Genomic DNA, 14064 nt, shown 5'->3' with positions numbered 1-14064 from the left:
TGTGTCTCTTCCTCTGCATCATTCATCACTTTTTCTGCTTCTTTATTCACGTAGATAATTGTCACTTCCCCACAGCTCTTGAGTTTACATTTTACAGCTTCAGTCATCCACAGAACCTGGCTGGTTGTCTTCCAGCCCCAGTTTTGTATTTTCTGGGAGGAGAATGTCAGTGGCCAGCTTGGGCCAGATGTCCACCTCTGGCCAATCTGCTCCAAGGTGTAAGGAGGATGCAGGCATGGTCACTGCATTCAAACAGGGTATGAGGGCTCACCTTTGTGAGGTGAGGGATGGATTCCAGAGAAGGGGAGGCTGTCGTGAGCAGAAGCCCTAAATAGTATCTGCCACACACTTGTTAGATTAGATCGCATGTATGGTAAGTGTATAGCTAAGAGAAAGATGCAGCACAGAGCTGGGGGAAAGTGAGGACACAGGAAACCTTACCAGATCTTTTACTAAGTGCCTCTAGGCCACAGTGATAAAAGTGTTTCTCTAAGTTGTTTAGAGTCCTACTTTAATTGGTTCACATATGTTCCTTTTAATGGAGAATGGTTTATCTCGATTTAAGTGGTATGGAAATATATTAAAACAAAATGTGTGTAAAATGGTTGTTCACTCATGGATATTTTATAGTAGTGATCACAAATGTGTTTAAGAAAATAATGTACATTATTCTGATCTTGCCTGGGAAGGAGAGAAATAAAACTTGATATATCTTATTTCTTTATTCTAGAGACATTTTTAAATAGCTGAGAATTCCTTTGTGATGGAAATGGAAACAGATTAAAAACACAGCAGGAATAACTTCTGGTGATAATTTAAATCATTGTCATTCTGTAGCTACAGAATTGTAAAGCAAACACATAAAACCCCTTCATTTCAGCATCTACTCTTCTTGAGTGAGTCTCACTTCCCCTCTTTGTCACACTTGCAACCCTGGTCTTCCTCTCTGTGTGAAGAAGTGGCAGAAACCCAGGGATCTGCTGTGCAAGACCCTTACGACAAGAACAAGCTGCCAGATGTGCTGTCCCCTAACTTTGGTGTTCTCTGGGAATCTTGGAAGTGTCACTTTTATCCTTGTGGATTTTACATAGTTCCCATCCTTTTTTTCAGTTTTCACATGTAACAGCAGTTAGAACACACAAGGAATGGTTAATCAGGAGTTAGAAAATACAGCTGAAAATTGAAAAGCTAAAATCCTGCATTTCTTGTAAACAGTATTAGCTGAATACAGAAATCTGCTTAGTGTCATTATATGTTTTCCAGGTGTCTTTTTTTTTTCTTTTTTTTTTTTATCTTCATTTGATTGAGATATATTCACATACCACGCAGTCATACAAACCAAACCGTACATTCGATTGTTCACAGTACCATTACATAGTTGTACATTCATCACCTAAATCAATCCCTGACACCTTCATTAGCACACACACAAAAATAACAAGAATAATAATTAAAGTGAAAAAGAGCAATTGAAGTAAAAAAGAACACTGGGTACCTTTGTCTGTTTGTTTGTTTGTTTCCTTCCCCTATTTTTCTACTCATCCATCCATAAACTAGACAAAGTGGAGTGTGGTCCTTATGGCTTTCCCAATCCCATTGTCACCCCTCATAAGCTACATATTTATACAATTGTCTTCGAGATTCATGGATTCTGGGTTGTAGTTTGATAGTTTCAGGTATCCACCACCAGCTACCCCAGTTCTTTAGAACCTAAAAAGGGTTGTCTATATTGTGCGTAAGAGTGCCCACCAGAGTGACCTCTCGGCTCCTTTTGGAATCTCTCTGCCGCTGAAGCTTATTTCATTTCCTTTCACATCCCCGTTTTGGTCAAGAAGATGTTCTCCAGGTGTCTTTTAAAGTTGACAGTTTATGGATTAAAACTCATCTTTTTGCTTTTGAATCTTTTTATGGGCACCCTTCTTGTCAAGTCATATTTTAGTTTTAATTTTTGCAAGTTAGTTTTTGTTAACATAACAGTGTAGGGTTCAAATAGAAATGGAAATGAATGCAGTGAATTCAGAACTTTTAAGTAAGCAAGCAACTATAAAGATCCTGTAGCTAACATTAATCTGATTTGAGAATGAGAGATGAGGTTTAATTAGAGTGCTATTTTCTAACTGGTTCATTTAAAAATATTTCATGAGTGGTTTCTCTGGGGTCCGTTGAATGATGCTTGCTGAATTGAGCCAGCACTAATATGGTCTCTGCAGAATACTCATTTACTTATTTATACTTAGTCTCTTTCCAAAAAGATTTGAAGAGTCTGACTTTATAGAACAGGAAACCTATAATTACTTGTACATCACTCTTAAATTAAGTTTCTGGAAGTGATTTGAATTTCATTACAGCTGAAGTCTGTTTTGCAGCCGTTTCCTTTTGTGGGGGTGTTTAGTAGGCAAGCTTTATGACCACTCCTGTTTTTTCCCTTATTTGAGCCAAACTTTTATTCTTAAAACTCTTAAAATTTGCAAATGAATGAACCCTTTCATCTCTGTTTATAGGTACAATGGTGCTTTACCTAATGGAGACCGAGGCCGGAGGAAAAGCAGATTTGCTCTCTATAAGCGGCCCAAGCCTAACGGAGTCAAACCCAGCACGGTTCATGTGATCTCAACGCCCCAGGCGTCCAAGGTAAGTGGCTTGGGGTTAGAGGAAGCCAGTAAGGACTCAGGGTTATTCCTTGTCAACTGCTTTCTTAAGTTTCAGTCTTGTTTTCCTTAGGACAGGGTTTCCAGACCACCTGGGGCTGGATAATTCTCTGTTGTGAAGGGCTGTCATGACACTGTAGGAAGTTCAGAGGCATCCGTGGCTTGTACTCACTAGATGCCAGTAGCTCTCCCAACCCCCAGTCCTGACAATGAAAAATGTCTCCAGACATCCCCAAATGTCCTGGGGGTGGGGTGGGGCGGGGATTCCTCCTCCTCCCCATTAGGATATAATGGAACCAGCTTATATCAGTTTAGGATAGTTGTGGTTGAAAGACAAATGATATTCTTTATTCTAAAGAGAGTTTTTGTATTAAAGTCGATATAAACCTCACTTTGCTTTTTTTTTAAATGCATTTTTTATGGTGAACTTCAACATATATACATAACTTTGTTTTTTTTAATTTTCCTTCCATTCATTGAGTGCAGTGGGTTTTTTTTCACTTAACGTACATGTACATGGAACTGACTTCGTATGAATATTAGAAGGATTGGGGTGAACAGAGCTATGTGCTATTAGAAGTCTACTATACATATTTCCTCTCATAAAATTAAAGCGAATAAAAGGCTAAACAGTCACAAAAATTTGTTTCTTTTCGTTTGTTTCCTGATACCTAAATGGGAGAAAAACCTGAGTTTCCATTTTGATTGATACATTTTTATCTATTTTAAATAAATTCCTTAATGTATAGCATAATTTCCTTTTCTATAAAATAATTATATTTACCTGAGTATTTCATTTGGGGCCGCTGGCTTTTCGTATTTATATATCATAATGGGTTTGGACCATCTGGAATCAATAAAATACTCGATTCCCATTTTTATTGAGAGCCCATGTTCAAAGAGAAATGAATGTCTTCATGGAATCAGTATGATACTTATACCCAGTCTTAGGAATTTAGATCACCTTTGTTAATGCTTATATATATATATCTCCTGTTGTTTTTGAAGCAACGTGAAGGAACAATACCATGAAAAGAATTTGCTAGAATATACCCATTAGGATTGTCTTGTGTTAATATGGAAATGATCAGATAGGGAAATATCAAAACCAAGGAAACAGGAAAGGAAAGATTAGAATTTAGCTGTCAAGGTTCTGAATAGAGAAAGATGAATAAACTAAATTTTTTTAAAGAAGAAAAGGAGAAAACAGGAAGGATACTTTATAAGGAAAACAAAGGAAACCCAGCCTTAAAACGATTCTGAGGAAAGAGGAGGTGAAATAGCAACAGGATCTTGGAAGGTCAAGAAAACACGAGAAACATTTTATGTCCAAAAATATTTGGTTCAGAAGGATACCGAGACAAATGTTTTTAATCATTTAATGAGTGCTGAAACTGTTCTGCTATTATAGATGTGGTCCTTATATTTTTCTCCATTTGTTGATTTTTTTCCCCCTTCTTTTGGATCTGTATATTTTTACCTTTACTTTTTTTTTTAATCTCAGATTTTATTTTACTGTAGTGGCTTAAGATATTTTATGGAAATCTCACTTTGATTACCCATGTTTCGTGGTATAATAGAATATGAAAATTGGCTCTATTGAATGATTAGTGGCTTTTCCTTATTCTTTGTCCTCCTCCACTGGTTCCAGTTTTAGCCTTTTATGTTTTACCTTTATACCCAGATTTTCCATTTTAAGAATATAAACCTTTTGGTAGTTGTCTGTCTAAATCTGTGTTAAAAATATCACCCAGGTAATAGGAGCTGGGCAAATTGGGTTTTGATCTTGAGCTTCTCATCTTGTAACCTGGGAAAAATGTATTCTCAGGGCTTGGTTTCCTCATTTATAAAATGAGCAAATTGGCTACGGCTGGGACCCATGTTGACTGAGATAAGATACTTTGGTTATTAGCAACAGAAATGATTCTACCTTAGAAAAAAACAAAAACAAGAATGGAGAAATTATTAAAAGATAGGATAGGAGCAGCTCTCAGAAGTGGGGAGAAAGTTGAGTAACCAGGCTTTTTGAGAGAGGAGAAACAACCAGAGTTATCAACAGGAGTTAACATGGATATTCTTTCAAGAGTGTCATAAGATGACTTGGCTTTATCCACCTTCTACTTCCTTTAAAGGTTTCAGATTTTCTGGAGAGAGAATCTGATAGGCCCAGCATAGGTCAGTCAACCGTGACCAAGGGAGCTGGGTAGAACAGACGTATTTACTGGAACCAGTCAACAACCACCCCCCTCTCCCACCATGTTGCCTGTACCTCAGTCATCTTGGTACCTTTACATTGAGGGCCTCGTTCACTGTACTTGCTGAATAATGATTTGTACAGTGAATGGGTGCTAAACCTACCTCTTGTGTCCTACTCGAATCTAGGACCTTAGTCACAAATCCTTGACTCCTGTTCCCTCTCAAACTCTCATCCTAACCAATGTTGTTCTGCCGCTTCTGCTGCCAGCTGCTCTGTTGGCCCCTTCTACTTTGAGCCCTGTTCAGTTGAGAATATGCCTTCCATATTGCTTCAGGGACTCCTCCCACTGGCTCACATTGACTGAATCTTGTTTTTTTCCTAATGGATTGTCTTTTTAATCATTTTTCCATCTCTTCCAGTTCACGAAACTAAAAATGATGTCATTCTCCTGCTTCAATTCTAGTCTCCTTTCTTTTAATCCCACATTATTAATTTAAGTTACTGCAAGGGATTATATTGTGTCTCCCAAATAAATATGTTGAGCTTCTAATCCCCAGTACCTGAGAATGTGACATTATTTGGAAATAGTGTCATTCAGATGGAATTGGGCAAGTTGAAATGTAGTCATACTGGAGTAGGGTAGGCCCTTAATCCAATATGACTGGTATCCTTATATGAAGAGGCAATTTGGTCAGACCACATAGAGGGCAGAGATTTCCATTACCAGCAAGCTGCCACTGAAGGCTGGGAGAGAGACATGGAACAGATTCTTCCCTACAGACTTTAGAGGATGCGTGGCTCTGCTGACACCTTGATTTTGGACTTCTGGCCTTCGGAACTATGAGATAATAAATTATTGTTGTTTTAAGCCACCCATGTTATGGTACTTTTTTATGACAATCCTGGGACCTCTGTCCCAGCTTCTCTTGCCCTTACTGACCTGTGGTTCAGTCTTCCACGCATTTCACTGACTTCAGTACCTAGTCCATTCTCTGTTTCTGTTTCTCCTTGACCCTTGTAAACATCCATAAGTGTCCCACATGACAGTTCATGGTGCTTTAAAGCTTTAAATTTCAGGAATGGTCATTTCTGTTCCACTTTTCCCCCTGATAGAGTGAACTTTACAGCCCACTGCCTCTTGAAAGTGTTGCAGCACCAGGGTCACAGACTCTGAAATTCTCCCCTTTGAGTATAATCTACATTTCATTCTACGTGTGTATATATACTTCCACTGAATTTTTAATCTAATCTCTTCAGGACATCCAACCCTTTAGCCTGTCCTTATTTGCTATGGTTGTTAGCCCACTTGGCTTCTCCAGTTATGTGTTGGCTCCACCTCAGATTCCCTTTCCCTCCTTGTAAGTGTCTGGCTCTGGGCAAGCCTTCTCAGGCCTTGCTGGACTGTTTTTCTTGTCTTCCTTGTTGCTCACCCCCTTTGCCTTCAGGGTACCAGTGAGGTTGGTGGTACTTGGCAAAACCTGACTTGGATTGGCAGTGATTCATTAGGCCCTGAAATTTCTGACTCTGTAGTATTGGTCATGAAAGGGTCACCTTTTACTGGAGTTGTGGAAGGGAGACTTAGAAGGGTCCATTTGGTTTTCCATTGTTAGAATTTGAGCACTTTGCCTTTTGTTGCTTCTTCCTTTTGCCACAATCATAGCTCCACCCTCTCTGGAAGCAGAACAGAGAGCAGACCTTTGGTGGGATCACGGCAGACGGTAATCTGGACTTCTTCATGTACTGTGCACGTCAGTGTCCAAGTGAGGCCCGATGAGGAAGGCAAGAATGTACTGCTGTTGAGTGATCTCTGTTTGCGTAATCTTTGTGTACACAGTTGCCCTTAGAATAATGTTCACAGGTATTTCTCTGATTAATGTATTTTGAAAAGCCAAAATTCTATTTCTTTTCTAACAGTTGTTACAAAGGCAGTAGGCATTTGACAGTTTATTCACCCATTCATTTATTCAATGAATATTTATCTAGCACCTTCAGTGGCCAACCACTGTACTAAGTATTAGATAGTGAGCAAAACATGTCTATAAGGAGCTGAGAGTCTGTGTATAGGCAAATAATAAACAAACAATTAAGTAAATACATACTTAGCCACACCTTTTATAAAGTGCTGTGAAGAAAAAGAATGAGGTGCTGTGAGAGAAGGGGCACAAAGTTTAAATTGGATAGAGTAAAGACATCTCTGAGCAATCACGTTTGAGCTGCCAGGTGAAGGGTAAAGAGGAGTTAGCCAGGAGAGCAAAGAGATCTGGGGTCTCGGGAGTCCTGGTTGGAAAGTTTGTTTTTTTCCCTAAGGAAGAACATTGAAGGGTGTTAAACAGGGGGGAGTGGCATGATATGAGTGGAATTTAAGTTGATTTATGTGTGTTTGTTTATTTTTTTATGATGTGGGGCAGTTATTTTGCTCTTATACAACCAGTAAAGAGTGGGGTGGTGGTGGATTATGGTGGTGATAGGGCCTGATAGGTAAGTATTTGGCTGGCAGCATGGTTTATTGGCAACATTAGAAAGGTAAACTCTCCATCATGGTTTCCCCGTCTTAGATTGTGCTTTAATGAAATCCCACCCCCAGTTTTCTAAAGTAACTGAATACAAGTTTGAACAAGTTGGCATATTTCAGAATGGAAAATATCTGTGGTCTTTGAGTGATAGTTTAAAGGGAAAATTAGGCTATTTAATCCCGTTGCTGCACTAGGGCTGCTCATCACCCTCCTTGCACTGGTATGGCTTGACTGATTGATAAAATATTGAAACTCTTCCTTATTGCCCACTGAATAATGTAATAGTAGTCTTTTGAGAAGTGGTAAAACTCATGATATAAATTTGTGAATTTATTGGTTCAGCTAATTTTTGTAGGATGTGGCGGGATTTACATTTGCAGCACTCTCTGCTGTCTGTCTGACTGTTGGTAGCAGTGAGGGGCCTTCCACTGTGTATTCCGTACAGGCTGGAGCCTTCTGTGTTTCAGGAGAATCATCAGGTTATTGTTATCCTCAGACTGCTACTGCTTTTAGATGAGTTTTAAATCGTTTTTATTTTGGTTTCATTGTTAGTGCATTATAATTCTTGGGTAAGTAGTAAGTGTGTGGTGTTCTGATATTTATAAGCTCAAGAATTTATTTAATGAAATATCTTATTATAATTGAAGATGCAACAAAGTTTGGGTAGGTTTGATCTGTTTAGATATCATCAACATGCATATTCTGAATCTGTGAGAGAAGAAGAAAGGAGATGATATTAATGAGCTGTAGCCCAGAAATCTTTTGATTCTGTGCAAGGATGTAAACATAAAACTAAAAATCTGTATTTCTAGAATGAAAAACAACTTGAGTATTTTGACAAAAATACCAGTGTCTTCTTACTGCTAATAATTTAAATGTATATTCAGCGGGCTCAAAAATTTAAAAGTGCTAAACACTTTACAAAGCTCATGATGCAAATAAAGAGAATTTACAGTCATCAGTGAGGGAAATATTAAAAGAACATCAGTTTCCACAAATATTGAAATAATAATTACTTCCAAAAATATTTTACCAAAGAGTATTGATAAAGCCAAAGAAAATACATTTCTGAAGTAAAAACACACTATACTGAATGGTTTAAAATGATTTTCTGATGTAAAATATTATTAGAATTAAAAAATAGTTTTAAAATGAATATATTACCACAGTTTAGATTTATGGTCCTGATCATTACAAAACATATATTTACTGAGATAAGAAAACAACTTGTTGGAAAACTTATAAATCAGGGCAGCAAAATTTCAATCATTACTGACAAAGCTTCAACTATTTCACATAGAAGTATTTTAATAATTTATTTAAAATACAATATTCAAGCCTTTCGAGATAGTCTGATGGTTTTTGTTGATTTTATGGAGCTGGAAAGAACATCTGAAATATATTAAACTTCATTGTCATAGTCAGGAAAAACGGTTTCAATAAGAAATATTTCTATGAAAATCTTACGGATTTTGTACAGATGGTGCAAATGTAGTGCTAGGGAGAAATAAGGTGTTTCTAGAAAAACTTCTGGATGTTTTCATTTGATTCTGTCTCACTTGTTGTATTTAATTCTTTCTGGATGATGCAATAGAAAGATGAAAGCCAAGTAAGTCACTTAACATTTTTTATTACGTTTGTTTTTTCACATCAAATATGCCAGAGAACTTGGAATTGAAATAATGAAGTATTTGGACCTTGATGGGAAGCCTTTGGTGCTATTGTTGAGAAGTCAGTTTGGAAACCATATAAAGACCTGAAAATTCACTTTAATAGAAATTGTGAGATATCATTTGGGCAGTTAAATTGTTTAGAAATTTGGCTTTATTAAATGATGTTCTAAGTGATATCAGAGTTTTATTTGGTTTTACAAGAAAGAAGCATTTCAATTATTAAAATGGACAGATTTATTTGATAAATGGTAAGTGCTAGAATGTGTCAAATAACATGGGAAAATGTAATAGAGAAGGAAAGGATATTAGAGAAAAATTTGACATGAAAAAAATAATTTTAAGAGACAAATTTTTCAACAAATTACATGAAAATGCATTTATTTTATAACAAATCTGAGAAATATAATAAACTTTTTAAAATATTCTTTCAAATTATTGATTTTTGGAAGTTGACCAGATGATATCTTCAAAGCACCATAGAATGAAGGTGAACAAAATTTAATAAAATTAGGCCAGATAATTAAACATGACAGATATGTGATTTTCATGGCTTAGGTTATAATAGAAATAATGAATATAAAAATCTCAGTATTTTTAGGGCCTTAAATTCTGAATTAATTGATGTTAGTTCAGCAGAAGATAAAAGAAGATTTACTATGAATGATATTATATAATGGGAAAATCTGTATGTATTGTAAAAACTCAATTCATCCATTTACCTTCAATTAAATGATGGAAGTTATTGGAAGAGTCTGGTTTCCTATATCAAATCATAACTCAGACATTGCTTAGATACCTCAAATTAAGGATCATGCCAATAGTTTCTAACAATTAATTAACTTATGACTTGGAAATTCTTAGCATGATTTGATGAGTGTTTGGCTTATAATTTGCATCATTTAAGTGTGGTTTTATAATATGTGTAGTTCTTATTTAGGGAATAAGTGGGACTGTTTTTAAAATTTGATTTATATACTTATAACTGCTATTAAAATTCTGACTGTTAAATGTTATCACTCCTGCCATAAATAATTTTTACAAATATATCTGATTATCCCACTGATATTTTACAGAGAGTGAATTTTAACATCAGGAATTGGTTATTGTTAACCATCTGTGACATTTTTGTAAATTGCTTGCATTTAATTCTGATTTTGACTAATCTATACTTTTATGTATTTATAAAGTTTTTTTGATAACATTGCTATTATAAATAGGGTAAGGTAATTCATGAGCTGTTCTTTTCTTATTTTTTGGTTTCTTTTTATCACCATTTCTCCATTCAGATTTGTATAATAGGATTTAAGGTAGGTTTTAAAGATATTTGATAGGATATTTAAAATTTTTTGAAGTATGATTTACAGTGTCCACTGTGAATACTTCTAGAAAGATGAGAAGTTGATTCAGAATATAACATTTTTCTTAATATCTGGAAATAATTTAGTTTGACACTAACGTTTTTGCTTTCTCCAACCGTTCTACCATATATAGTTTCATCTTTTCAAGTGCCAATAATTGGTGGGGTTTTTTGTGTACAGAATAATCACAAGGTCATTTCTGTCTTCTTTTGTGTTAACTGACATTTAACATGTATCTCTGTTTTGCTGCTGTATGGTGTGGGCAAAAGAATTATTCATTGATTTTTAGCCTTTTTCCCCCTTCCTTCTGTTAATACCAAGAGTTACTTCTTTCTTTCTTTTTTAGTAGAAGATACTAATATCATTGGTATGAAGAATATTCGTGTTAATTTCAGACATAATTGGCAGTCTGATTGTTATACCTTCATCAGAAGGGATGTGGGGGTGTTGTTCTTGTGAAAGTTTTCATCAATCTGGAATTTGAAGAATTGTCATAGAGTCCCACAATAAGCCTGTTTTACTTGGTAGTGTGTTCCTGTATTTACTATGTGGTAGAAAGAATAATGCTCCTCCTCCAAAGATGTCCATGCCTTAATCTCTGGAACCTGTGAATATGTTACATTGTATTGCATGAGGACTTTGCAGGTAGAATTGAGGTAATGGATCTTAAGTTAGGGGGTGTCTTCTGAATTATCCAGGTGGGCTCAATGTAGTCACGTGAGCCCTTAGTGGTGGAAGAGGAAGGCAGGAGACTCAGAAAGATTTGGGGGAAGAAGGGGCAGTAGAGATTCGGTACGAGAGAGACTTCACTTGCTGTTCCTGACTTTGAGGTTTGGGGAAAGGGGCCTGCAGGCTCTGGAAGTTGAGAATGACCCTGGCAGTCAACTAGCAAGGAAATGGGGACCTCGTCCTACAAGCACGTGGAACTCAATTCTGCCAGCTGCTTGAATGGCCCTGGCAACAGAATCCCCCCTAGAGGCTCCGGAAAGGAGTGCAGCCTTGATTCTGGCCTTGGGAGACTCAGGAGAAACCAGCCCAGCCCACCGGACTTCAGACCAGCAGATCTATGAGATAAATTTGAGACTTTTTAGCCACTTAGTTTGTGGTAATTCCTTTACAGCAACAGTAAACTTCCCATAGTAATTTTATGGGAAGTTAAATACAAAATATTACTGAGCAGCTCTTAACCTTGTATTTGGGGAGAGGATGGGGATGGGGTGAAAGAATTGAGAAGCAGGGAAAGAGGCTTTTTGTTTTTCTTTAAACAAAAATTTTTTTTTAATCAGAGTGTTTGAGCAGGAAATCTTGACCCTAACACTCAAAAACTTAATTATCAGTATAATTGCCTGCATAGCTGATAAATAGTATAATATTGACCAGGTACCTGTATTAGTTGGAAAAATGTGTATTTAATTTGCTTCATCTTTAAAGCACAATTTTATTAAACAAGAGTTGCCTTTAACACATGAATGTGAAAGAATGCTTATATTTATACATGTAATTATCTCTTTACTCATTTGAATTAGGACCTTGATTCATACAGTTGTACCCATTTTTTCATGGAAGAAGAGACTCTTCTGTTGTGATTTTCCTTTTTAAAAACAGAACAATAGAGTTGGAAAAAAACACATTCTGACTGACTTCTCATTTTATAAAGGAGGAACCTAAAAGAAGTTCAGAGACGCCATGTCAGTTGTCTCAGGTCACTAAGCCAGGTGTGTTGCCCAGGCCCAGGAAGATTGGTCTGTTGTTGTAAGGAGCAGGAGGAAAGTGCTTTGAAGATTGGCACCAAAGCTGGGTTCAACTCCTGGGTCTCCTGCCTCCCAAGAGTGTCACCTTGGAAACCCATTTATTTCTGAACTAGAATTGAGGTAAGGGCAAAATAAATGAACATGATACTTACTAGTAGAAATGGAAGTTGTTTTATAGACTTAAGAATTTGTAGCACTCTCAGGATGTGGTAAACTGTCAGTCTGAAATAGGTGCTGTGCAGAGAAGCCTTTCAACAAAAGGAACAGTGATGAGGCTTGAATTGAAGCAGGTGGTTTGTTTGCAGTGGTAGTTATGACAACAAGTTGTGAAAGGTACATCAAAATGAATTCTGGGCAGCTGAAAAGGAGTTGTAGACTGCAAGGGAGAATTGCAGAGTTATCGTTGACTTCTAATCCCTATAGCCTGTCTTGTTACACCATTTGCCTTCCGCATTAAAGTGCACAATTGATTGGCCTAATCTTTTGTAAGAAAGTACTTCAGTTGCTTCGAAGTCCTCCTGTGGCTGACTGATTCACAGGATGCCTTCTTACAAGCTCTTTATTGATCACACCTATGTTACAGGTGAGTTAATGGAGGGCATAGTGAAGCCTGGGTTAGGAGCTAGTCTCTCATGGGCAATTAATTCTTGCTCCACTGTTTATCCTTATTTTGCCAGGCAAACCCTGCAGAACTGTCCTCTCTTTGTCCTTGTACTCCAGCCTGACCATGCAAGCTAAATTCCCCAGCGGGTCATGTTTTCCCTTGCCTCCACGCCTTTGATCATGAGATTCTCATTGCTTGGAATGTGCTCTGGCCTCCTAAACTAGCCTTTGCTCTCACTATCCTTTAAAACATAGCCAAATGGAGGCGGGGCAAGATGGCAGACTGGTGAGCTGTGAGTTTTAGTTACTCCTCCAGGAAAGTAGGTAAAAAGCCAGGAACTGCGTGGACTGGACACCACAGAGCAATCTGTCTTTGGGCATACTTCATACAACACTCATGAAAATGTCGAACTGCTGAGATCAGCGAAATCTGTAAGTTTTTGCGGCCAGGGGACCCGCGCCCCTCCCTGCCAGGCTCAGTCCCGTGGGAGGAGGGGCTGCCAGCTCCGGGAAGGAGAAGGGAGAACTGCAGTGGTAGCCCTTCTCGGAAACTCATTCTACTGATTCAAACTCCAACCATAGATAGACTGAGACCAGACACCAGAGAATCTGAGAGCTGCCAGCCCAGCAGAGAGGAGACAGGCATAGAAAAAAAAAAATAACACGAAAAACTCCAAAATAAAAGCAGAGGATTTTTGGAGTTCTGGTGAACACAGAAAGGGGAAGGGCAGAGCTCAGGCCTTGAGGCGCATATGCAAATCCCGAAGAAAAGCTGATCTCTCTGCCCTGTGGACCTTTCCTTAATGGCCCTGGTTGCTTTGTCTATTAGCATTTCAATAACCCATTAGATCTCTGAGGAGGGCCCTTTTTTTTTTTTTTTTTTTTTAATACTTTTTTCTTTTTCTAAAACAATTACTCTAAGAAGCCCAATACAGAAAGCTTCAAAGAATTGCAATTTGGGCACGTCAAGTCAAGAGCAGAACTAAGAGAGCTCTGAGACAAAAGGCAATAATCCAGTGGCTGAGAAAATTCACTAAACACCACAACTTCCCAAGAAAAGGGGGGTGTCCGCTCACAGCCACCATGCTGGTGGACAGGAAACACTCCTGCCCATCGCCAGCCCCATAGCCCAGAGCTGCCCCAGACAACCCAGTGTGACGGAAGTGCTTCAAATAACAGGCACACACCACAAAACTGGGCGTGGACATTAGCCTTCCCTGCAACCTCAGCTGATTGTCCCAGAGCTGGGAAGGTGGAGCAGTGTGAATTAACAAAGCCCCATTCAGCCAACATTTGAGCAGACTGGGAGCCTCCCTACACA

General features: G+C 37.8%; 1 protein-coding gene across 1 annotated transcript in view; it reads left to right on the top strand.

Annotated features, from left to right (window-relative positions):
• PELI2 (pellino E3 ubiquitin protein ligase family member 2) overlaps positions 1-14064 on the top strand; it is a 191479-nt gene that overhangs the window by 66650 nt on the left and 110765 nt on the right. Inside the window, exon 2 of the mRNA XM_037832643.1 lies at positions 2502-2631. Coding sequence (XP_037688571.1) covers positions 2502-2631 — 130 coding nt within the window. The remainder of the gene's footprint in view (positions 1-2501; positions 2632-14064) is intronic.

The sequence above is a fragment of the Choloepus didactylus genome, chromosome 4 (assembly GCF_015220235.1).
Source record: "Choloepus didactylus isolate mChoDid1 chromosome 4, mChoDid1.pri, whole genome shotgun sequence".
Taxonomy (NCBI): Eukaryota; Metazoa; Chordata; class Mammalia; order Pilosa; family Megalonychidae; genus Choloepus; species Choloepus didactylus.
Note: the sequence above shows the minus strand (reverse complement) of the source record. Positions and strands in the feature narration are given on the sequence as shown.